At 29.6% G+C, this 27,430-nt stretch overlaps 1 protein-coding gene across 5 annotated transcripts in view; it reads left to right on the plus strand.

Annotated features, from left to right (window-relative positions):
• The window catches only part of LOC105255206 (lethal(2) giant larvae protein homolog 1), a 30,994-nt gene extending 7,278 nt beyond the window's left edge, over window positions 1–23,716 (plus strand). Inside the window, exons 2-16 of one of the 5 annotated variants that reach the window (XM_025410905.1) lie at window positions 5,136–5,233; window positions 9,436–9,526; window positions 13,080–13,321; window positions 13,985–14,123; window positions 14,759–14,973; window positions 15,107–15,398; window positions 15,662–16,415; window positions 18,056–18,212; window positions 18,277–18,425; window positions 18,512–19,028; window positions 19,099–19,379; window positions 19,692–19,827; window positions 21,565–21,782; window positions 22,160–22,242; window positions 23,478–23,716. In XM_025410905.1, coding sequence (XP_025266690.1) covers window positions 5,136–5,233; window positions 9,436–9,526; window positions 13,080–13,321; window positions 13,985–14,123; window positions 14,759–14,973; window positions 15,107–15,398; window positions 15,662–16,415; window positions 18,056–18,212; window positions 18,277–18,425; window positions 18,512–19,028; window positions 19,099–19,379; window positions 19,692–19,827; window positions 21,565–21,782; window positions 22,160–22,242; window positions 23,478–23,585 — 3,480 coding nt within the window. In that variant the 3' untranslated portion in view covers window positions 23,586–23,716. The remainder of the gene's footprint in view (window positions 1–5,135; window positions 5,234–9,435; window positions 9,527–13,079; window positions 13,322–13,984; window positions 14,124–14,758; window positions 14,974–15,106; window positions 15,399–15,661; window positions 16,416–18,055; window positions 18,213–18,276; window positions 18,426–18,511; window positions 19,029–19,098; window positions 19,380–19,691; window positions 19,828–21,564; window positions 21,783–22,159; window positions 22,243–23,477) is intronic. The other 4 variants (XM_025410906.1, XM_025410907.1, XM_025410908.1 and 1 more) reach the window with 4 other exon arrangements.
• The last annotated feature ends 3,714 nt before the right edge of the window (window positions 23,717–27,430 follow it).

The following is a 27,430-nucleotide window of genomic DNA, read 5'->3' on the forward strand; positions in this document are numbered from 1 at the left end:
CAAGAATCTTCAATATCGCACAGATAAGCGAGAATTATATCGGTGCATTACGTGCAAACAAAATATGATAAGATCCTTGGACCTTCCTTTTTTTTGTGTTTGCTTGAATGCGTTTATCGCATCGAGAATCGATAGTTCACTTGTCGTATAAGTTTATCGAAGTATGATAATATCTTATTGATTCAAAATAAATAATATTTTTTAAGTATAACTCTCGCTTTTTTTTCTCTGATTAGCAGGAAGTACAATATACTATAAGAAAAAATATTGGAATAATTTTTCTTAGCTGTTAAAATTTGACATAAGTGCATTCTAGTCTTTCCAACGATAAATAATATTTTTTAATTCTCGTTTTTTCCTCTGACTAGTATAAGATTTAAGGAATTGAGATATTTTTTTGTCAGCTGTTGAAATTTGACATAAGTGCATTCTAGTCTTTCCAACGATAAATAATATTTTTTAATTCTCGTTTTTTTTTTCTCTGACTAGTATAAGATTGAAGGAATTGAGATATTTTTTTGTCAGCTGTTGAAATTTGACATAAGTGCATTCTAGTCTTTCCAACGATGAGAATTTGACGGTTCGACGGTCCTGCGAAATAAACACAGTTCAATCACCTTGATATTTGTTTGGACGATTTGTTCTTGGTATGTAAATGACGCGAATAGCTCGGAAATAGCGATGCAAATAGTGCCCATTCATTGGTTTACGCTCATGCTATTTGAGGAGAGAAAAAGAAGAGAGAAACTGGCGTAGAAAGTGTGCAGGTAAAAAGAAGAGATCTTCTATCTCTTCTTTTCTCGGAGAAGTATTCGCCAACAGTATTTGCGAACGTAATGATCGAGAATCCTATCCTCATTCTACACCCTGAAATTCGTAAACAACTTGTCAATATGTCGCCACCGGTACAAAGTCGTCCCTGCATTTCCACTTTAAGATGCGAGAGAGATCTCTTAATTATTTTTATTTAAATTATTTTTATTATTATTCTTTTTATTACCGAAGAAATTCTTAAAAATACATGTATTATTACGAAACTTAAATTTGAGTTAACTTTCTCAGCAGTTCTTTAAATAATATAATAGGATACTCCCAAAAGTCTTAAAAATCTGATATTCTCAGGGATTTTTATTCTATCTTAAAAAATCAGGGGATTCTCATGGAATTTTATTTTATGAAATTTTTTTTTAAAAATTGATTGTTTTGAAAACTTTATTTTTATATAAATATTTACGTTAATTTTAATAGCTTTAATTTTGAAATTCTGAAGAAAACTGTGTTTTTAATAGTTTAAGAACTTAAGAGAAATCTATTCTTTTGCAATATTTAAATTTTGAAAACTTATTTTATTGATTTTATTTTTTTATCAATATCCCTTGCATTAGTTTTATATCCTTGGTATTATTTTTTATTAAAAATCTAAATATAAAGATGAAATTTTTTAAGTTTAAAATATTAAAACATTTTATTTATATTAAAAATCACAATAATCTTGTATTTAAAACAATTGTATTTGTATTATATATAAATACTTTAATCATAGAACTTTGAACAAAAATAGTTGGGAAAATTATGGAATCATCATAAAATTTATTGACACGATAATTTGAATATACACGCTGTATTAACCCTTTAACTACCGTCTATTTGCAATTATTTATTTTATTAACTACTTAATAAAATAAAATAAATAATCGGTGTAGACTCGAGATAACACAATGTTAATAGAACCAATGAAATTGTCAATAAGTGACACATCTTAAAATCTATATCTTATTTGTAGTTAAAGGGTTAAACTATCATAGAGTGAATTCTCCGATTATAATTACTTTCAAATATTTTGTTGAATACATTATCGAATATTTAATATACAAATTATCGAATATTATTTAATATATAAATTATTTAATATATTTATTATTTAATATATATTATTTAATATATATTATTTAATATATATTTATTTAATATATACATATTTTTCTCAAAATATATTTTCTAATATATTCTTTTTTTTAATGTTACGTGTTTTATTGTGGGTTTAATTTGAAAGAAACGGGAACAGAGGAAGGAGAGGAGACACACGCCTCTTTGTACAGACGAGCACCTAATAGTGTCTCGTCTTAACTCTCGTTAAGATGTATTTCTCGTAAGAATTGTGCCTATAGAACAACTTGCAGGTAGTGACACCTTTTCTTATGGAAATGGTTCTTGAGCCAAGGTCTCTGAGATCACCGGTTTTTTTAATTGCAATGTAGTGAAGATTTTAGATCGATATAGGTATCGAAAACAGAATTTTCAACGAAATTTTCGTCTTTGAAAATTGAACATTTGCCAAGAATCTGTCCTGGATCAGACAGAAACTCTATCATTTATGTACATTTTTCACATTTACGGGGCGGGTTATAAAGGTTGCAATGTCACATTTATAAAATAAATTTGAACTTACAACGATAACAAGTTTTTACCGTGATTTCATCTGAATAAAATTCCTTATTAGTTAAAAAAAGATTTGAAAAACATTTTTTTTTTCTGTGGATTGTTCGTACATTTTAATAAATTATGTTTTGTTTACCAAACTATTCTTTTTCTTATTTTGAGAATTTGTAAAAAATTAAAATTATTTGATCAAAGAAATATATCATCGCGAATAAAATAGAATGCAATAGCCTCCAATATTTGCATTCATCTTCTTTTCTGGATTTTATGTGTGCATTAATAGTTTTCTTTTAATTAATAAATATCTTTTTTGCATAATATTATTTTTTAATTGCAGATTTCTGTCTTAAAAAAAGAATATTGAATAGTAAATATTATCTATAACTTTTTTTTAATATTTAATATTAAATACAAATTTTATAATCATTATTAAATGTGTGAATAAATTATATCTATCTTAAATGAATGTAATAGAAATTAATAAATATATACATATTTTTTTTATTAACATGATTTTGAAAAAGTAAAATTTGCATATACTTAATAGTAAGATTTGTTACTTTCATTTTAGAAATAAATTCATGGGAAATTTTTTATCTTACGCAATCGAATTTTCTTCATTTATGACTATTGATTGTGCTTAATACTTAGTTAATATTCCGAACAACTTTTTCTTATCAAGGAAAAATTTCTTACGTCAATGCAATGTATTTTTTTTATTATAATTAATCATTCATTTTATGATAACTAATTCATTTTAATAATTTTTTTATTTTTTATTATTTTTTTATTATATAATTAATTTATTTTATGATAATTAATCATTCCAAGTAAAATTACTATATTTCAAGTAATTAAGGATTTAAAAAAAAGGTTAAAAATTAAAAAAAAAATGTCCGAGAAGAAATCATTAAGTTTTAAAATAGCGAGAAATCCACATGATACACTTTGTGTATTTCTATAGACTTTGGCTTCGGCGAAAACGTATTAAGAATTTACGGCTTCAAGACCATTTGTATATCTCGCGAGAATCTCGCGGAATATATAATTGGCCGTGGGAAGAGATGAAAATAAATGAATCCACGTGATTTTACCACATCACGTAATAACAATATTTCATCGGTACCGTGCGAGTGGAGCTTTATTAACTGCTGCCTTCTTTTCGAAGGCACATTTACCACATTATATGCTGACGTACGCACACGATAAGCCACACTCGATTAACGGGCACTGTCAAAATCTGACTCATCGCGAGAGAGCCATGCCAACTAATTTTGCCACGAACTTTCGCTCAAATCAATTCCAGTACCGTTATCCTAGTCGGTTCACGATCCTTAATGCCGTTTGTAATTACATCCTGAGGATTAAAGAGTAGATAGAGAGATACTTGAACATATTATTCGTTTAAACATATTATACTTGGAATTTTGAAAGACACCGAATTCCCAAGAATTCCGATAATAATGAGCATTTAATTAAAAATCGAATATGAATATGACTTTAATAGAAATATATATTCCTAAGAAAAACCTAGAAAACTTGGAATTCTCTTTTTGTTCTACTTTGAAAAAGCAGAGATTCTCATAAAATTTTATTGAGTTTCAGGAATTTTTTTGAGAAATTCATAGTTTTGATAATTTTGTTTTTATGTAAACATTAATAATAATTTTAATTTTTGAAATTCTGAAGATTATATTTTTAATAGCTTAAAAACTTAAGAAATTCTCTTGCAATATTTAATTTTAAAATCTTATAGATAATTTTTTTTTTTTTGAAAATTTATTAATTTTATTTTTTATATTATTTTACAAATATTGTAATTTTATAAATATTTTAAAATATTGTTCTTAAAAAATTATATTTAAATAACAACCTGTATATGCACAATACTTCCTGATAATTTATAATATTTCTAGGATTTAGATAGTACTATCCAAATTTTGATTATTCAGCCATCATTTAGACATCAGATATTAGTATTTTAAAGTCTATTTTATTTAATATTTTTTTTTATTTAAAATATATTAAAATAAATTTTACTTATGCTAAAAAATCCTGCACAATAAATTTATTTTAAAATTGTAATATCTAAGAATACTTGAATTCTACCTGGAATTTTGACCAAAAATATTTAGAAAATCATGAAATCCTCAGAGTTTATTTACAAAATTTAAATATATAGTCTGATACTCATACACTGATACAAGCGATTATTTATTTCTTAAATTTAGTCGAAATATATATGTTTATATTGAAGTATATATATATTATATATATATATATATATATATATATATATATAATATGTTTTTTTACACATTTTTTCTAATGCTTTCAATGCTCAGATCTGCTATAATCTTTTTAATATTCATTATATTAATGTGATTTTAATTAAGCTTTTTTGAATTGAATCTAAATATGAGAGTATTGCACCAAAAATTGTCGAAATAGTCTCTTCATTGCTGTGGGAAATCTAAATCATTAACGCAAACAAGTTAAAATAAATTATATTAGAAATATTTAAATAATTAATTAATAATTAATATTTAATAATTAATATTTAATATTTAATATTTAAAGAAATATTTAATAATTAATATTTAATATTTAAAGAAATATTTAATAATTAATATTAGAAATTTATTTACGATGTTAGGAAATCAACCTTGGCTGATATATGCTCTTGTTTGTTCCAGACGGTGCAGCATGGTTTTCCGAACAAGCCAACCGCTCTCGCCTGGGATCCGAGTCTGCGGGTGATGATCATCGGCACGGCATCCGGCGCCATCAAAGTGTATCCTTTTGTTTTTCTTGCTCCTTGCCTTCGCGTCTACCCTCGCTTCCTTCGCGTACTTTGTTTTCGTATATATATATATATATATATATATATATATATATATATATATATATATATTATAATCTGATCTGGAGGGAGGGGGGCGACTACGCTATAGCTCGAAGGTTTGTATTAAAATCTATTTCAAAATCCTTCACTTCTTAAAAAGAAGATAAGTTTAAAAGTTTAATACGAAAAGTTTTAAATGTGCAAATATATAGGATGTTTCTTAATAAATGCGAAAAATTTTAGGAGATGATTCTTTGTCGAAAATTAAGAGGGGGGGAGGTTCATATAAACATATACTTCTACATTTCTCTTTGTGGAGTTACATTCCACAGAGAGAAAAATGAGGGTAAAAATTAGGTTTTTATTTTTTTAGATTTTTACGTTTTTATTATAATTTTATTTATGCACGATAACGTATTTTATTTATATTGTTTTTCTTGAAAACTGATTTTATGAAGAAAATAAAAGAGATAAAAAAGTTTCTAAATAAATCAAACTTTTTAATGCGTATTTTTAGATGATCACATTCCGGCTCATTAAAAAGTTCTAATAAAAAATTGAATAGGGGTTGCTAGTTTCATCCCCTTATAACAATATGGGAGGCTGAAGAAAATATTAATAAATAACCTTTTTACTAGTAGAAAATATCCACCTAATTTCATTTCTTTAACTTGTTCCAAATTTGAGAAAAAAATAAAAACCTAATTTTCACCTCCATTTTTGGAGGAGTGTAACTCCACAGGGAGAGATGTAGAAGTATATGTTTGAAAAACCCTCCTTAATTTTCGACAAAGAATTATCTCCTAAAATTGTTCACACTTATTAAGAAACACCCTGTATATTATATCGATATAAAAAATTATCGTGATGTCAAAAAATTCGTTCAACTTTTGATATTTTTTATGACTCATTTTATCATCACGGTAAGAAAACCGTTTCGTAACGAGAATGATTGCTTAACAAAGACTATAAATCAGTTGTGATTTATTTTATAAACTCGCACTCTGGTGGTATTATTTCAATGTAATTGTTCTTAATTGAAGAGGAAGGATTCGATATAAGTACAATCTTTCAAACGTTTTTAACAAAACTTTTGAAAGAGGGTCAATCTAAATTTACATTTTTTAATTTTAACTTTGTCAAATTCCTGCAAAATATTGAATTAAATTATTAAAATTATTTTAAAATTGTCGGATTGAATTATTCAATTAAGAATGAACGCATTTGCATAATGCAAGATTCGAAATATCGATTATTTTCAAAGATATCTGTTTACTGTACCATTTGATTGAAATGTTCTTCATTTGCGAAGGATTGCTGACCAGTTTTATTTTACATATTTTGCTTATTTTAGGAAAACAATATTTCATAATTGTTTTAACAAAGTCATCAATCGTACAATTGACGAAAAATTGAGGCTTCGGTTGATTAAGAAAAACGTCAGCATGAATTGTATTTTGTAACACTTTGGAGCTCTTGTTTCCCGACCTTGTACGTATTGTTGCCACTTACCTAATCCATACAGAGATTATCGACCCAACAAAAAGCCCATTTGCAATATTAACCGGAAATTATTGTCGAGCCACACCGTAGTTTAAATTTGCATCTTTCCGATATATGAAAATAAATATAAATATGAGAGTAAATATCCAAACGTAAATATAAGTTTCGTTTATCTGAATATCGTTTATCTGAAAACTTATCGTATCGAGTAACAATCTTTTTCAGGATCTTAGAGAGGAAAGTATCCGATTTTCGTAAATAATCTCGCGCTAAATTTAGATCAGTTTCTAATTTTTCTCGATTGGTTTTTTTTTTTTTTTTTTTTTGTTCAGATAGGAAATTATATTTTAACAAAATTTTTAAAATAAAAGCAAATATATATTTATTTATAATATATAATATGTGTGAATAATTTACAAGCTCTTTCTTTTGTGCAATAATAATTTTTTTTCGATAATTTACTATAGGATATAAATTTTTATTTTTAGAAAAATAATTTGTAAGATTTATGTGTGTATTGATATAAAACTATGAAAAATATAAACTGTAATAATTTAATAATTATATAAAAATATAATTATTATATAAAAATTAATAATTACATAAAAATATAAATTATAATAATTAATAATTTAATAAAAAGCATTTTAGTAAAAACGAATTATTAGAAGAATGTGCGGCTTGAAAATTATTTTATCGATTCAGAGGAAGAGAGAGAGAAAAGTTCACACGTTTGCCTGGTTTTGTGAATGTTTAAGCGGATTGTTAGATGTATCGAAGTGTAATCGACACGTCAGCGAACCTCGGAATTTAACGTCTGTTTAATATTGTGCATGCACAGTCGGCAGATGCTTCCAAGGACTATGTAATCGCCAGATAATCGTTATTATTTCGCAATAGATATACGTATACGCGATTATCTCTCTGCATGGCACACCTCACGTCGAGAAACTTACGGGTACGCACGACTGCGATACGCAATATCGCGTTTTAATCCGACGTACAAACGCACACGTTATACTTGAATCTAATCGCGAGCCCCTTAGATCTTTTTCGTAGCTTGGACAATGATACTTTATCTATTTTCCGTTTTTAAACACGTCGATTTTCTTTCGAACCAGCAGTCTACAAACGCTATGTAACTAAAATGAACCAAAATGGACTACAATGTATTTAAGGATGTATTGGAGATATATTACAATCAATGAGATCGCCGTGAATTTTGAATTTAACATTCTTAATAACATTCTAAATCGTCATGAATTATTTCCAATTTTTTTACTTGCTCCATTAAAAGTTATTAATTTTTTAATTTTGCGATTTTAACATAGGATCTTATGTAAATGTTCAAGAGACAGGTAATAAATTATTCAAAAACTATAAAAAAACAATGATAAAAATTTCATTTTGTAATATTATATTTTTCATACATGTAAAAATGTTCCCACAAAGTTTTAAAACGATTTACTTGCTCACTTTGAAATTATTATTAAAAAATAACTGTGATTATCGATTTGACGCAATATTGATAATAAAACGTGGCAACATTTTCTTGGAAATTAAGACCTATTTATATTAAAAATATACTTTGAAGTATGATTTCGTGATTTTTAAAAAATTTTTGATCAATTAGAATTCGTATTCTGCCATTCGTATTTCTTCCAACTTTAATTTTTTGATACTTTGTATTAACTTTTGAGATAGACAAGATCCGTCCAATACATCCTTAAAAAAATGTAGACTAAAATGTATTAAAAAAAGACTAGCGTGAAATTGTTTTAATTTAAAGCGTCTTAGAGTAAAAATGGGCAAGTTTTATTTGTAAGTTATATCACCGCGACCGCAGAAAATATTGATCAAAAATAAAAAGTAGGTGACTTGGTATAACATGAGTAAAATGCAGCGCGATGTTAAAGTGTTAAATTCAGCAACGAAAATTTTCTTATTTGATTAAAAAATACACTTAAAAAATTGGAATTAGAAAAATAATTTAATTAATAATATTTTATTAGAAATATAAATTTATTATATTCATTCTAATTTAAATCGTGTATTTTTTAATTTGAATATAAATATGTGTGGAAAGAAATTATAAGTGGACGGTATTATGCAAAAATTAATTAATTTGCTAATGAAGACTTGTGAGTGAGCTTGGAATGAAAGGATTTAATGAACGAAAGAATGGTCTAATTATTTTTCTTGTTTAAAAACTATTAAGAAACTTAATTTTCTCTCAATTAAAAAAAATCCTCTTTATTTTCTTTAAAAAACAAATATAATTGTTATCGAAGAGAGGATTAAACTCTTCAAGAAAATTGATTTTAAAGATGAAAAAATAAAACTCAAATAAGTTTTCTTCTAAAGTTATTTAAAATAATTTGCAAGTGTCTTATCATCATCAATCTGATAATGTAACTTTGTCGCATTCGTTGCGAAATGTGCAAAGTATACAACTTACATGTATTCAGCAACTACACATTTTTTCAAATATAACATTAACTGTGTCAGCACATAAAATTAATCATCCCTAAAGTTCAAAGTTCAAGTTTCGTCGAGTTTTCTGCGTCAGCATTTTACGTCATGTTTATGTAATGTTATATAATCTTTTGTTTTTTTAATTTCCTTAAACTTTCAACCAATCCACTTAGTTTTGGAAGACCAGGTGTAGAATTTTACGGACAACATTCTGTCGAAAGTGGTGAGAATGCCGTCACGAAGATCATCCCACTACCAAAAGAGGTGAGATAATTAATGTATGATTGCATTATTATTCTAAACTTTAGAGTACTCGTAATAAATATTTATTCTGTAGTAAGTTATGCATGTGGTTTTTCTGTCACAAGTTCCATAAGAGAGAAACATAATTATGAAAGTAGTATCCAAAATGTGTGTGATGTGATGCACGATTTTTGGTTTTATCCGAAAATAATTGAAGGTAAAAAATTTCAAAATCACATTATATATATTTTATACTTAAGATATATTAATTATATCTATCAATTTAATGTCTTTCAAAACAGATTTTAATTAATTTTTGAAATTTTTATATCGCAATAATATAAAAATAAAAAAAATTAAAAAAAAATAAATAAAAATAAAAAAAAATAAATAGTATTATTCTTTCATTTATCTCGAATAATAAATAATTTAAGTGACTCGATTCGAAAAGTATTAATTATGATTAATGACAACAGACTCGTGTATGTTAATTAGTTTTCTCCAATCTACTTATTTATATTTATAATTCTATAATTTATAGAATTTTGTTTATATTTATTATCTTTATATTTATTATTTTGTTTACATTTATTATTTATATTTATTATATTTATATCTATAATTTATAGAATTTTATTTATATTTATAATTCTATAATTTATAGAATTTTGTTTTTACACTTATACATTTATTTTGTATGCCCGTGTGTGTCATCCAATTTACACAGAAAAGATAAAAGTGCTAGTTTTTGACAAATTCTCTGAGATTACACGCATCACACTAATAGTATAATGCGACACCGTGCTTCGCTTATACAGCAACCGTCTGATTGCATAATGACACCGTACAATGTGCCTGTGCACGCATGTATGGATAAGTAATACACGGGTGCAACGACATTACGACGCATCAAAATTAATGCTACGGCGTAAAATGCATGTGGCAATATACAGAGTGTCCCAAAAATCTCGGACTGGAATATTTCATAAACTATGCACTTTAAAAAGAAATGTTTCAGACAAAAGTTGTATGGCTTGAAGGGGGCCATCAGATAGTAGCAATGATTTGACATGGGAGAGTCATTTGAAAGTCACGTGAAGATCACCGTCAATTTCTTAAATGGAACCCCCTATTTTTTATTACATATTCGTGTAGCTTATCTCGAGAGCTTTCCAAAACACTATAATAAAGTATTTCTTCATTGAGTACTTTTCGGGTTATGAGGCTTGAGAAATCATTTCCATAAAATATCTAGTAAAATATTCATTTTTCGATTATCTTATCTTAATAATTTTATGTACAAAATAATGAGAGGAATTAATTGGTGTAAAGAAAACACATAATTGTTTTTAAAAAAAATATGTAATTGTTAATTGCAAATTACATATTTTTTTCTTAAAAACAACTATGTTTAAACGTATACATAAAATGTTACATAAAACGATTACATAAAAGGTTACATAAAATTATTAAGGTAAGATAATCGAAAAATGAATATTTTACAAGATATTTTACGGTTTATGTAAAATTAAGAAATGATTTCAAGCCTCATAACTCGAAAAGTACTTAATGACGAAATACTTTATTATAGTGTTTTGGAAAACTCTCGAGATAAGCTACACGAATATGTAATAAAAAATAGGGAGTTCCATTTAAGAAATTGACGGTGATCTTCACATGACTTTCAAATGACTCTCCCATGTCAAATCATTGTCACTATCTGATAGCCCCCTTCAAGCTATACAACTTTTGTCTGAAATATTTCTTTCTAAAGTGCATAGTTTATGAAATATTCGACCGGTTCGGGACTTTTGGGACATCCTGTATGAGAGAGAAAAAATTTGTGTATACATGCATCCCCAGATACTAATTATTTTTTTTATCTATATACAAATATTTGTCTGCAAACTTTTAAATGATGCTGACGTGACAAATAATGGACAGAGTTACACACACTAGAGTAGATTTATGTATAATTATACATAATTTTTCTTACAGGAGATATCAATTTTGGGTGATTTAATTCTAGCAAGATAAATTTAAATAGAAAACTCATAAGATTAATTGTGTTTTAATTGTAATTTTAGTGATACAAATATACGTATTTATATATATCTTTTTTTAGTAACTATAAAATATAATAATAATAATAAATAATAAAATTATTTGAATACATTTCTAGTGAAAAATATAGGTAAACAATTTGGTTTAAAATATGCTATAAAAATTAATTATATTTCTCAAAACATATATAAATATTGCAAGCAGTTATTAAAACATTTTTGTGGCTCTATAAATTCTCAAAAGTTGTCTAAAATTGACAATATATTTTTATTAGAAACATATGCGTCATTTTTCATATTATATATTTAAACCAGGTATGGTCTATTAATTGAATTGCGTCTATATGATTGCACAATGATACGAAGCACGATCCGTTATCTCGATAAGCAGTTTCAAACAAATCTTGAGACCGATAAGATAGGGGAGCCTGCTCTATAAAGATCTACCATTATAGTTTCCATTAAATTTTAAACTTATTGTTTCTCCCTTTCTGTTTTTTTTAATTAAAGTTTTACATATGTAATAGTCTTCATATATAGATTAATTTTTTTCAAAAACTTTTAAACATAAAAAGATAGATAATTTTTAAAAATAAGAAATAATCTCCAATCCAAGAAAACGTATTTGTTTCAGAAAAATCTATTATAACACGATTATAACACAGATTATAACACTTCATGAAGTCCTCGATAAGAGCAAGACATGTAAAATAATATTTATCTGAATAATATTTATCTGAAAACTGAAAAATAATATTCATTTACTAAAATTTAATTATGACATATATTTATAAATCAAAATCTTTTTTCGTAAATTTATTAGTTATTTTGTTAATCTTAATTTGACATTCAAATTGTTTGCCTTAAAAAACAATTTAATTTTTGTCACATATGATAGATAGTTTAATGTTAAACATAATAGAATAATCCATTTCCTTCGAATTACTTAACTTTTGATTATTATACTAAAATCTAGAAACCGAATAAATTTGATCAATCTCGCATTTTCCTTGAATTTTTATTTTATGCATTACAAACAATACTTTTTGATTAAAAAGAATAACATATTTATTTCATATATACTAATAATGATAAGAGAGATTATTAACAGCTATTAAAATTTACAAGTGCTATTATTTTTATTATTACACATGTGCACCGACTTTCTAAAACGATATGAAAACTGTTATTAAAACTTTCTACCGAATAAAATGTTAAGCAAAAAAATATATAATAAAAATGATACATAGGGAAAATTGAAAATATCTCTATAAAAAAAGGTATTTATTTATTCCAGAAAATCTCGCCTAAATAATCTTGCTCTTGACATTGTTTTCACTCATGTTTACACACGCTATTGTATTGATAATATTTTGTAAAATATAAAAATGTTTTTTTTTTAATAATATTTTATATATAATAATATATGTATATATATATATATATATATATATATATATATATATTATATATTTAATAATATTTTATAATCGATTTGGTATATATTGCAGGGTCGCCTCGTGTCTTTGTGCGATGATAATTCGCTACATTTATGGGAAATCAATGAATGTTCCATAGTGGAAACAAAGTCATTGTCGTTGGAGGGTAAATTGAAGAAGATCTCCGCGATATGCCTCGAATCCTGCGGGAAACATCTTTTATTGGGAACAGAGGGGGGTAACATCTATTTGCTAAACTATGAAACTTTCACCATGCCGGACAATATTATTTATCAAGATGTCGTGATGCAAAAGTAAGTGTTAAAAAGTGATATATATATATATATATATATATATATATATATATATATATCATTTTGATATTTGATGTGAATTATTTTATTTTAATAATTCAGAATTAAACATGCCAACACATAATTTTTGTCGAGCATTATAAAATTTATTATCGTGCAATTTTATTTAAGATAATTAAGATGATCAAATATTTAAGATATTTAAGATGATCAAAGTGAACGAAAATTGGAAATTGAAAATGCTTCACTTTGATTATCTTCGTTAAAAGTGATTTTAAAACTTAAGAGAAATTAAAATTATATTAATCAAAGAGAAAATATATTAAAATTATTTTTATACTTTAATATATATATATATATATATATATATATATATATATATTATATATATATATATGTATATATGTGTGTGTGTGTGTGTGTGTGTGTGTGTGTGTGTGTGTGTGTGTGTGTGTGTGTGTGTGTGTGTGTGTGTGTGTGTGTAAACATGTATTTATTAAAATTAATTTATTAAAATAATATTAATACAGTTTTTTATTAACATTTTTTAGATTCTTCTGAGTTTTGAAGTTATTTTTAGTATATATTCATTGAAGTGTAAATTATGTAAAACAAAAAAAAGTCACTCTATATAAAAATCATTAAGTTATTTTTATCACCTAGCGTTCCGGAAGACTACAAGAAAAATCCAGGGGCAGTTGAAGCCATAGCCGAGCAACCAGGACATCCAGACAATATTTTAATCGGTTACAATCGAGGCTTGATGGTGCTATGGAACAAAGCCACTCCGGGAGCTCAACAGGTAAGCGTTGTTATATGTTTTTAAACAGGATTACACTTTGGCAAATGCAACATTCACACGCTTACATGCTTCCCTCAATAAACACACTTCAATGGGTCAATGTTTAATCCTGCTAACCCGTTCGTTTCCGATCTACATTTGATTCAAGAGTTTAAGTGGATATTTATATTAATGTGGCTATTTTTGTTTTAATATGATATCACTTGGATATGAATTTATCTTCATATTTTATAAATTCATATATATATATTTCAAAGTGAAAAATTAACGAGTCCATAAAATTTAAAAATATTAGATTTAGGCTACAATTAAATCCTTGTTTTTAAACTTTACATTTTCAATGTATTCTTTTCTTGAATATGTTTCATATAAGAAAGATCTTAGAGATTTTATACAAGAAAAATCTTACTCTTTTAATTTTCAACAGAAATGAAAAGTAGGAATATGTCAAGTTTTAATTTAAAAACTTTTTTATCTTAAAACCAAAAAGTTTTATTGCCTCTTGAGAGACGAAAATTAATTAACGTGGAATCGAATGGGGAACAGCAGAGTTAAGAACGGATTGTGATATGGTATCGCTCGTTCTGATTGTCGTTTGTGTCTTTGGTGGTCTTTGGTGGAACGTGTACGCGCAGCTGATGGGTTTGTTTTCGCGTGCGCAGACATTCGTCTCCACGCAGCAGCTGGAATCGGTCCATTGGATCTCCGAGAATCGCTTTGTCTCATCGCACAACGACGGTTCATATGCATTCTGGAGCCCGGGCAGCGACGTGATGCCGGAGCCCACGACACTTTACGGCCCGTTCCCGTGCAAAGCCGTCACCAAGATCCTCGTATATCCCACCGCTGAGTAAGTCGCTCAACGATTGAATAATAAAATAATAAATAATTTAATAAACGATTAAATAATAAATAATAAAATAAAATAATCTCACTCATCTCTTCGCACCAGGCTGATTGAATTTTGCATTTTTTTTCCATAGACACGGCGACCTCTTCCTATTCTCCGGTGGTATGCAACGTGCCAGTCACGGGGACCGACACACAATTACTGTCATGACCAAGGATAAACACTTGGTTTTCGATTTCACGTCCAAAATCATCGACTTTTTCACCGTTTTCCCCGAAGGAGAAGACGGAGGAAATAATGAAAACCCTGTTGATCCGGAAGCGCTCATAGTGTTAGCCGAGGAAGAAGTGGTAGCCATCGATTTGACGAATCCTGAATGGAAGATGATGCCTCTGCCTTATTTAGTATCTCTTCATGCGAGTGCGGTGAGTATTTATTATAAGAGAAGAAACTTACAGAAGAGAAAAAGAAATTACTATTATTAATTATTTATAATTTATAATTTAATTATTGAATTATTAATAAATCAATAAATGAATAATAAATCAAATATATCAAATTTAATGAATTATTAATAATTTATTAATAATTTATAAATTAATCCTATCAAATTTAATTAATTATTAATAATTAATTAAATTTGATAGGATATTTAAGGATATTTACGAGCAACTTTCACATATCTTAGGTGACCTGTTCCCAACACGTGCCCAATGTGCCCGAAGAACTTTGGGAGGCGATCATAGCTGCAGGTAAAGCACAAACGGAGCATCTTTACTCGGACAAGGCGTGGCCCATCAACGGTGGGAATTTCCTCTGTTCCATAAATCTCAACAAGTCTAAGGGCAGAGAGCTATTGCTTACCGGGCACGAGGACGGTACTGTGAGATTTTGGAACGCTTCCGACGTTTCTCTGACTCCACTGTACAAATACAACTCGTCGATTTTGTTCACCGGCGAGCACCTGGACGTTCTCGAACAACCGCCGGAAGATGACGAGGACGAGTGGCCGCCGTTCAAGAAGGTGGGAATCTTCGATCCGTACTCTGACGATCCGCGACTCGCCGTCAAGAAGGTTGTTCTTTGTCCATTATCCTCGACCTTGGTGGTTGCCGGCACGGCCGGTCACATTATCGCCGCCACCATCTCTTCGGAGCCGGTCAACAAGGAAATAAAAGCCGTTACAATGAACATCGTCAACGATCGTGACGGATTCGTGTGGAAAGGTCACGATCATCTGCCGCCGAGAACGACAAGTATATCGTTCGCGGTTGGATTTCAACCACAGAGTCTTCTCCAGTTGTATCCACCAGCAGCCGTCACGGCATTAGCGTTGCACAGCGAATGGGGTTTGCTCGCCGCTGGTACCGCACACGGGCTCGCGGTCTTCGATTATACTAGAACAAAGCCCGTCAGTGTCAAGTGCACGCTTAATCCAAACGGTAAGTATTAAAGTAATACTTATGAAGCTAGACGTTTGTCTTGATCTTTTTTATCAAGTATATCATTACCGGGCAGGGTTGGCATGTTTTAAACAATGTGTTTAAAATGTGTTTGATTAAAACTTGTTTCAAACAGTGGACACTGTTTTAAGGATGTATTGGAGATATATTACAATCAATGAGATCGCCGTCAATGTTTAATTTAACATTCTTAATAACATTCTAAATCATCATGAATTATTTCAAATTTTTTTACTTGCTCCTTTAAAAGTTATTAATTTTTGAATTTTGCGATTTTAACATCTTAGGATCTTATGTAAACGTTCAAGAGACAGGTAATAAATTATTCACAAACTATAAAAGAACAATGATAAAATTTTCATTTTGTAATATTATATTCTTCATACGTGTAAAAATGTTCCCACAAAGTTTTAAAACGCTTTACTTGCTCGTTTTGAAATTATTATTAAAAAATAACTGTGATTATCGGTTTGACGCAATATTTATGATAAAACGTGGCAATATTTTCTTGGAAATTAAGACCTATTTATATTAAAGAATACTTTGAAGTATGATTTCGTTATTTTAAAAAAATTTTTGATCAATTAGAATTCGTATTCTGCCCAACTTTAATTTTTTGATATTTTGGATTAACTTTTGAGACAGACGATCCGTCCAATACATTCTTAAACATTTTTGTTTTAAACTGTTTTAAACTACTGAACCGTTTAAAATATCGCAAATAAAATATATGATTATTTGGAAAAAAAATTGTAAAAAAAATCAAAAACACAAAAACTAATAGATATGTATGTTGCAAAAAAGTTTTTGTTTCAGTGTTTTTAGTTTTTTATCTATATTTATGTAACATATAGATATAAAAATATAAATAATAAAATAAAAATGATGAGAGGAGTATTATTTTAGCAGAATATTTATTTTTGGATATTAAATAACAATCTATACAATGAAGATTACTTAGAAGATATTGACTGATTTTACATTTTACATTTTAGCATTTTAAATTAAGTAGTTCTAGAAAAAAGTTCTTCTTTTAAAAAGAAGAATTGAGGTTTTTTATTTTTCTTTTATAATTATTTATTTATAATTTATGTTGAGAGTTAAGCATGAGGTTACTTAATAAGAATAGGAAAGGAGCCAAAGTATTATATATTAAATATTATTAACTAGACCTTTTTTTTAGAACTACTGACCTGCTATGAGTTATGTACTTTTAATTTAAAATGATAAAGGTAAAATGTAAAGTCAGTCAATATCTTCTAAGTAATCTTTATTGTATTGATTGTTATTTAATATCCAAAAATAAATATTCTGCTAAAATAATACCCATCTTATCATTTTTATTTTGTTATTTATATTTTTAATAGCGTTGTCAATTTTGGCAACATTATTTACAGTTTAACACTAGCGAAAAATATTTAAATATTTACACAGAATAAAGCTATTAAGTGTTTTTTGCTCGTTTAAAACATGTTTTTTTTTACTTTACTTAAAAACAAAAATAAAACAAAAAACATTGTTCTAAACAAAAAAAACGTTTTTTGTTTAAAATAAAAAAAAAACAAATTTTTTGCCAACCCTGATATTGGGAATAAATATTAATCTTAATATTTTTACAGATCTTTCTGGTGCGGGTGACACTCCTATTTCTCGGCGAAAGTCATTCAAAAAGTCTCTTAGGGAGTCCTTCAGAAGATTGAGAAAAGGACGTTCGCAACGTCGAACGAACGCTAATAGTCCTACGCGAAATACAGTTATAGAAAAGAAGAAAGAAAGGTAAGGTTCAATCATGAAAGATCAGAATACGCAGAGAAAACAATATGTAACTGTTAAACTTTAGCACCAGCGTTACTTCTTCACCGAGCGGAGATTTATCGCCGGCGGTGGAATTAAAGCCAGTGGAGAGACAAGTGGAAGCGAGACCTGTTGACGATGCTCTAGGCTCTATGGTTCGATGCCTGTATTTTGCCCGAAGTTATATTATTAGCTGTTGGTATCTTTTTTTTTTTTGAAAAAATATAAAATCAACAACATTGATACAAAAATAAATATAATAAATAAAATAATTCGCACAGTGCAAAATACAACACCTACACTTTGGGCGGGCACTAACAACGGCACAGTTTACGTCTTCACGTTGGCTATACCAGCTGGTGCGAGAAGAACGGAAGAGGACGTCAACTGTACACTCGGTAAGGAGATACAATTGAAGCATCGTGCGCCTGTAATCGCGATCACGATCCTTGACGGATCCAGCGTGCCATTACCGGAATCCTACGAGGCGGAGAAGAACATGGTGCCTGCGCCCGATATGACTTCCCCACACAGAGTTGTAATCGCCAGCGAGGAACAGTTCAAGATCTTCAATCTTCCATCCCTGAAGCCGCACTGCAAATACAAGTTGACCGCTCACGAAGGGTCTAGAGTGCGAAAGACAGGATTCGCCAAGTTCTCGTGTCCTGTCGAGCCAGAGGGAATTCACGAAGAGACTTGCTTACTCTGCTTGACGAATCTTGGTGATTGTCTGGTGCTGAGTATACCAGAACTGAAGAGACAATTAAACGCCGCTGCGATTAAGAGAGAGGACATTAAGTGAGTGACTTTATTGTGTTTTAATCAACACACATGGTTTCTAACTAACGTGTATTTTTTCATCTTTCAGCGGTATTTCTTCCTTAATATTCACGAAAGCCGGAGAAGCGTTGTATCTTCATTCGAGTTCGGAACTCCAACGAATTTCACTGTCAGCTGGAAAAGTAACGAAGGCGCATTGCGTGCTCAATTTACCACCGCGCGCTAGGTCGTTGACAGAAAGGACAGAAAACGCTAACGAAGTCGCACAGGAACAAGGTGTCGTCGAGGGCGCGCCTGAAACCGAAGGAGAGACGCAAGAGAGTCAACCATCGAATCGAGTCATCACGGAAAATGGCATAGTGGGTGCCAGTGAGTATGCTGAGTCTAATCCCTGTACATCCCTTATAAATAATCGAAAAAATTTATATACAATATTTTTATACACACCGCAATAGAACATCTCACCAGCTTTTGTGTAAACGCAATTGCTAAGAAGCGTAACCCTGCTTGGCACACTTTGTATAACCACATCCGCATATATTTGTTTGTCCATGTTTTAAGTCTAATCATAATTGAATCATTGGTTGAATTTGCTATTTGTGTTAATTAACAAAATATTAGGGAATGTCGTTATTTGTGTAATAGTGCCATTTAGTGTCGATGTGAACGCATGTCTTTTAGCTGGGGAAGAAGAATCTCCGAAGGAACCATCGCTGCGAGCGGCCACGAGTAGTATAGACGTAAATGGAGAAGACGATCGTCAGGATTTAAGTTCTATCGGAGACATTACAATCGACAGTGTTAAAGATCATTTACTGTAAGTTCAGTTGATATCTTCCGATAGTTTATTTATCATTTGCTTATATGTGCGATAAAATATATTTTCTTTCCAATGAGTTTGATAGATTGCAAATTTTATATTACTTTATTACAGAGCTCGGCAAGAACTGCACATTTCGGCCGATTTTCAGCTGGCTTCGCCTAGCGCGTCCCCCCTTACCTCGCCGTCCCGCGCAAAGTCTACGAGCCGTTCGGCGCTCAGGAGCGGGCGTATGGCAATAGCTTTCCATGTCACCCATGAGGTACTATTATTGACGCGTCTTTTTTTAAGTGGTATCCTCAGTAGGCCTAATTCACTGATGACTAAAACGACCCTTTAGCTAATTGCACGGAATTATAAATAATAATTGATATGATGAATATTTATGACTTTCGGGATTTTTTACAAGCGAGATCAGGAACATCTATTTGCATACGGCATGTAGCAAATCGCATAAGACGTGATAAACTTTATCGTCTTATGCAATTAGTTAAAAGGTCGTTTTAGTCATCAGTGGATTAGGCCTACTGGGGATACCACTTAAAAAAAAAAACGCGTCAACAAATAGTACCTCATGGGTGACGTGGAAAGCTATTGCCATGCGCTCGCTCCTGACCGCTGAGCGGCTCGTAGGCTTTGCGCGACACGGCGAGGTAAGGGGGGATGCGCTTAGGCGGAGCCAGCTGAAAATCGGCCGAAATATGCAGTTCTTGCCGAGCTCTGCTTTATTATACAGGGTGTTTCAGATCACCAGTACCACCCATTTAAAAACTAGAGAAGTGGTTATTTTAAAAAAGTGAAAATATTTTCTTTATAAATCGGGTGCGCTCTATCGAATGGTGATATTTTCAACTTTTGGTTCCGGCCGGAAATAGGCGATATAGATCGGAAGTGCATTTTTTAAAATGGAACCCCCTATTTTTCATTGCATATTCTTGTAGCTTATCTCGAGAACTTTCCAAAACACTATAATAAATTATTTTTCCATGAAGTACTTTTCGAGTTATGAGGCTTGAAATAATTTCTTAATTTTACATAAACTAATATAATATCTATACCATAAAATATCTTGTAAAATATTCATGTTTCGATTATCTTACCTTAATGTAACTTTTATGTACAAAATAATGAGAAGAATCAATTGGTGTAAAGAAAATACATAGTTGTTTCTAAGAAAAAATATGTAATTTGCAATTAACAATTCTATATTTTTTCTTAAAAACAACTGTGTGTTTCCTTTACACCAATTGATTCCTCTCATTATTTTGTACATAAAAGTATTAAGGTAAGATAATCGAAAAATGAATATTTTACAAAATATTTTATAGTTTATGTAAAATTAAGAAATGATTTCAAGCCTCATAACTCGAAAAGTACTTTATGGAAAAATAATTTATTATAATGTTTTGGAAAGCTCTCGAGATAAGCTATAAGAATGTGCAATGAAAAATAGGGAGTTCCATTTTAAAAAATGCACTTCCGGTTTGAATCGCCTATTTCCGGCCGGAACCAGAAGTTGAAAATATCACCATTCGATAGAGCGCACCCGATATATAAAGAAAATGTTTTAACTTTTTTGAAATAACTACTTCTCTAGTTATTAAATGGATGGTACGGGTAGTCTGAAACACTCTGTATATTAATTTGTACATTTAAACATATTGCATGGCTCTAGTTTCGTTCACCGCTGTATTAATTAATGTGCGTGTCCGACGTACTTGCCACTTTTGGCAGTAACAGTTCACTTTTCAGAAACGCAACGTCTTCCGAAGACCTTCACAATCGTTTGGCAGGACTTAAGATGGAGGTCACTTCACGAACTTCCGAGGTATCTACGCAGAATCAATCATTAGTGGTGAAAACCACCACTGTGGTTACTCAAACTACAAATAGCACGACTGCCAATGGCGAAGTCGAGACGAATCAAGCCAATGAAACGCAGCACGTTAACAGTAAGTGAAATTGCAATCGATGTAGACATGATCATATTTTGATTATCTGATGATTAGACTGTATTGAAGACTCGTGGGAAAGGTTTCGGTTCACTTGTATAATAGCTTATTGTAAATGATTCTTTGCATAATTATTTATTATTTTTTAAATCAAAATACAAATTTTATTGATTTTCAGATATACTAATTGGATTAAAATGGAAAATTCACACGTTATGTTGTGTAGTTCATTTAATTCAATCATATTGTCTTCGTCTTCTAACGCTTCGATAATTTTGTTCTTTCCACCTTTCCGTTATATTTTATTATTATATTTTATTTTTTTATGTTCATTATTTTTATTATTATTTTGTTTGTGGCATTGTTTTATTGCGCAGGCACTACGGTAGAACGAGAGATACGCAGCGGTATCGAGACAACCACAACACACGCCACCATCACTCTACCCCCGAATGTCGAGGTCAGCAAACGGCACTGAATATTACAATTAATTGGTGTCGGTCGTTGCCTCGATATCAATCTCTTGTTGACGCTTTAATACTTAATGTTGTGTGGCATTAACAAATTGATCTCCCGCTACTGAGTGCATCAGCTTTTAATTCGTTTGATTTTCTTCATTTATTCCCCGCTGCTATCTCTCTCTCTCTCTCTCTCTTTCTCTCTTTCTCTCCATATGCAATATTCATTAACAAACTGACTAACGACACTAAAGTAGACGTAAAATTTAAATAATTAACTCTTTCACATATTCAAAATTTCTTTTTTATTATACAGGGTGTCCCATTTTAATCGATCACCCTGAATAACATTTTTAATTTTGATTGTAGAAAAAAATGTTTCAGACAAAAGTTGTATGGTTTTAAGGGGCACATAAGACGGTGCCATCAGTTTGACCTTGAAGAGTCACCTGAAGATCACGTGAAGGTCACCTCCAACTTTTTAAATGGAACACCCTATGTGCTTTTACATATTCTTGTAGTTCAGTTGTCTCGAGAGCTTTCCAAAACACTATAATAAAATATTTTTCTGTTGAGTGCTTTCCGAGTCATAAGGCTTGAAATCATTTTACATAAATCGTAAAATATCTTGTAAAATATTCATTTTTCGATTATCTTACCTTAATACTTTTATGTACAAAATAATGAGAGGAATCAATTGGTGTAAAGAAAACACATAGTTGTTTCTAAAAAAAAATATGTAATTTTGCAATTAACAATTCCATATTTTTTCTTAAAAACAACTGTGTGTTTCCTTTACACCAATTGATTCCTCTCATTATTTTGTACATAAAAGTATTAAGGTAAGATAATCGAAAAATGAATATTTTACAAGATATTTTACGGTTTATGTAAAATTAAAAAATTATTTCAAACCTCATAACTCGAAAAGTACTTAATGAAAAAATACTTTATTATAATGTTTTGGAGCTCTCGAGATGAGCTACAAGAATATGCAAAAGCACATAGGATCCCATTTAAAAAGTTGGAAATGACCTTCACGTCACCTTCAGGTGACTCTTCAAGGTAAAACTAATGGCACCGTATTATGTGCCCCTTAAAACCATACAACTTTTGTCTGAAACATTTTTTTCTACAATCAAAATTAAAAAAGTTATTCAGGGTAATCGATTAAAATGGGACATCCTGTATATTATTATAATATATGAAGAGGTAAATAAATATTTAATTATCACAGATTAGTGCTGCGGATCTGGCCAACTTGGAAGTCACTACGACTACAGTGACTACTACTACAGAAAGGTCCAAGGCACCATTAGCTAGGCCAGAGGAAGTTGGTTCGTAGGCCTGTTCCATATCCATTTCATATGAAGCTGATCATGCATCGCGATTTTGCGCTCCGTTTACAGAGCCATCAGTAATTCTTATCCAACCAATGTGTATACAGCGGCGACTATAGATAGGATTTATATATCATAGAATTTTTTAAAAAGTCTAGATTTCTACACAGCAGTTTTAGCGTTTAAATCATGCGCGTTGCGCGAGCAAGCGTGAAGTTTTAATATAAACTTTATGCATTTCTCATTGACATCCATCATTGCATTCTAATTGAAAGTATTCCAAATGAGTAACTTTTGGAAAATTGGCAAAGAATCAATGATTTTTTAACGAAAATAGGCCTAAAAACTTATTTATCCTACGATGCAAGAGATAGCTGGGTATTCTCGCTATATTTTCCTTTAGATAAGAAATTTTAAGATTTTAATTATAGATTGAGAGTTTTTTGTGAATAAGAGATCGTAACACATCAAATTTTACAATAAACTTAGAAGACTTTTATCATAACAATTCTCTATCTAATTAGCTATCATTTTATACGGCCAATTTTAATGTTCATTAATTTAGCGATAAATCTGGTGTATATGATCTACAATTATACTGATTCATGCAATCAGTATAATCGTAGATTTTTGAAAAAAATCATTATTTATCGAGAGATAGGGACGACAACATCACAAATCGTGAATTATGGCAGCCTTAAATTTACTCTTTGTATGTGTTATTTTATATACTTCTAATTATTATATAAAATATCACGCGACTTAAGCTATTCACAGTATTTGAAATGTTTCGGATGTTTTGTGGATTTTTCACAAGCGGAAGCGTATAACTTGTGGTGCGACATAAAACTGCTTCGAGCAAAAAGAACATAACTACTTAAGTAGAATTATATATATATATATATATATATATATATATATATATATATATATATATATTTGACGAACAATTAAGGAGAGATTAAGCATGGCGAACTTAAAGAGAAATGTCTGTCGATGAGAACGCGTTAAAAATATATTTTTTATTGATGTTGCTTAATCGTTAAGTTTCCCCCCCTCTTCGTCTTTACAAAGAGGACGTAATCAAAGTTTCGAGGAAATTCTCGAATACTCGGGATTGCTTGACATATATACTATGATACCGATATAGTTACTTTATTGTTGCATTTATTCACAGCCTTTTTTTTCTAGACAGAATAATCGCATGGATTAGTCTTTAGCGATGAATAATTGTTACAGAATACGTTTCTGCCTTGCGTTACTATACGAATTCTTATAAAGATACTATACATATCGCGTTTTTACATCGATATATTCATAGCTTGCCTCTGCAATGCGAAAAGCACCAATTATGCGAAATATCTTATAATTTTGATCTCAATAGAATTGTCAATGGAAATAGTATAGTTCACGTTATATCTGGAAATTGTTCCATCTTGGAATTTTCTCTTAACACGCTGATAATTTTACAAAATTGTACAAAAAGAAAAACAACAAATAACTAAGTGAATTCGAAGCGCAGAACAGACTGATGGAGGTATATTGTGATCCTCCTTATCAATTGCATGTTTATATTAATTTTCTTAAAACAACCGTGATTAAAATTTTAAACGATAACACTTGAATTTTAAACATGTATTGAGGATAATACCGATTATTACTTAATGCGATAAGGATAAGTTTTAATTTTTGTGTAGATAAGTTTTTATCTCTCTTTTAATTTCACAATTACTCTTATTCACGATTGTTTATCGATTTTATTTTATTTTATACTCTAGAACGCGCATAATGTATCGTCATATCTCGCACATTTGTGTTTCAAAAGAGGGAAAAAAAAAGAAAAAGAAAAATAATGTTAAATAAAAATAATGTTTGGATTTTGATCAATTATAACTTAGAAGCGTAACTAAGTTTCTTTTATTTTATCGAAAACGCCAAGTTTGCCGAGATATGTACACTTATAACACTGTAAATTGTTTTTTACTTTGATAAAGTAATGTATAGTGTACACACACAAAATGAAAATGATAAAACACTGCCCCTTTTTCCTATCCAATATTGTTAAATACTGATTATAATATGTCTTATATACTGAATGCCTATTACGAGAAAAATATATGAATGATTATTGCTGTATTTTCTATTTCAAATTGTGCTATATATTTATTCTCCTAGAGATTGCCTTCTAAACTGACTTTCCTTGACATACATTTTATATGTTTTACAATTTATGACTTGTGTAACAGAATTTATTATATATTTTTAAGGAGAATATTATGGATAGATAAAATTTTATTTTAAGACTATCAAAATTTTTTTCTCGAGAATTGGAGTATTAAAATATCTATGAATTTGACGAGTTATTTGAATATGTGTGCGAATAAAAAAAAATTGTACGTTTCATGACGAGTAAAATTAATTTTATGATTTTATATAAATGTAAATGTATTTAAGAAGCAACGCAATAATTAATCATCTGTGTGTGTGGATGTGTATATATATTTTTAAAAATGTATACTGTATTCTAGTTTTTTATATGGATGTCTGAGAATTTTTCTATTTGAAATTAAGGCTTGCAATTGTCAAAATGTTTTTAAAAAATCTTTAAATATTTTATATAAATATAATATAAATATAATATAAATTATTACACACATATATGTGTGTATATATACAGAGTGTCAGGGCAATTTCTCCTCCAAAAAAAGCTCTTGTAGCTTATCTTCAAGAGTTTTTTCAAAACACTATAATAAAATATTTTTTCGTCGAATACTTTTCGAATTGTGAAGCTTGAAATAATTTCTTCATTTTATATAAACCATAAAATATCTAATAAAATATTCATTTTCCTTCCGATTATCTTATCTTATCTTAATACTTTTATGTACAAAATAATGAGAGGAAACAATTAGTGTAAAAAAATACATAATTGTTTCGAAAAAAAATATGTAATTGTTGATTGCAAATTACATATTTTTTCTTCGAAACAATTATGTATTTTCTTTACACCAATTGATTCCTTCATTATTTTGTACATAAAAGTATTAAAGTAATATGATCGAAAAATGAATATTTTATGATTTATGTAAAATTAAAAGATTATTTCAAGCCTCATAACTCGAAAAATATTCAAAGAAAAAACTTTATTATAATGTTTTGAAAAACTCGAAGTAAGCTCGAGAGATAAGCTCTTTTTTTTGGAGAGGAGATTGCTCTGACACCCTGTATATACGTATATACAGGATGTCCCAAAACTCACAATCTTTCAAAGACAAATTCCTGGATCCGGATCATTTGGAGACGATTTTTCCTCAGCGAAAATGTCGATGAAGTCCATTATTTTTTGCACACTCCTGATTTTTGTCATTATATATCTTTGCAATTAAGTCTTAAATTAAAACTCAACTAAAGTAAACTCAATTTAAAATTAATCGAAGAATAGTCTTGTTAACATTTCATTTCTACAAATCTTAGTTTACGAAAAACCCCTTATTTCCAAAATTATTAGTTCCTCATCATTTTCGTTGAGGAAAAATCGTCTTCAGATGATCCCAGGAATCTGTCTTCGAAAGTTCAATTATGAATTTCGGGATACCCTGTATATACGTATAACAAGCATGAAGTTGGCGAGAGGATCGAGACGCGAGCGCCGAAGAAACCCGCGCCTCCTCAACATCCCTGCAGAGTGCGCTAGCGAGGTAAGCGCCTTTCGAATCGAGGTGGAAAACGAGAGGACGCCCGCGAACCTTTCCACTTTTCCGCCTCTCAGTGTAGAAAAAAAAAGTAGGAAAAACCCTCGGTAAAAACCACGTAAGATCGCGCGGACGCCGTCGCGACCGCTCCGTTACTT

Source organism: Camponotus floridanus, unplaced genomic scaffold, assembly GCF_003227725.1.
Source record: "Camponotus floridanus strain SB8 unplaced genomic scaffold, Cflo_v7.5 scaffold36, whole genome shotgun sequence".
NCBI classification, from domain to species: Eukaryota; Metazoa; Arthropoda; class Insecta; order Hymenoptera; family Formicidae; genus Camponotus; species Camponotus floridanus.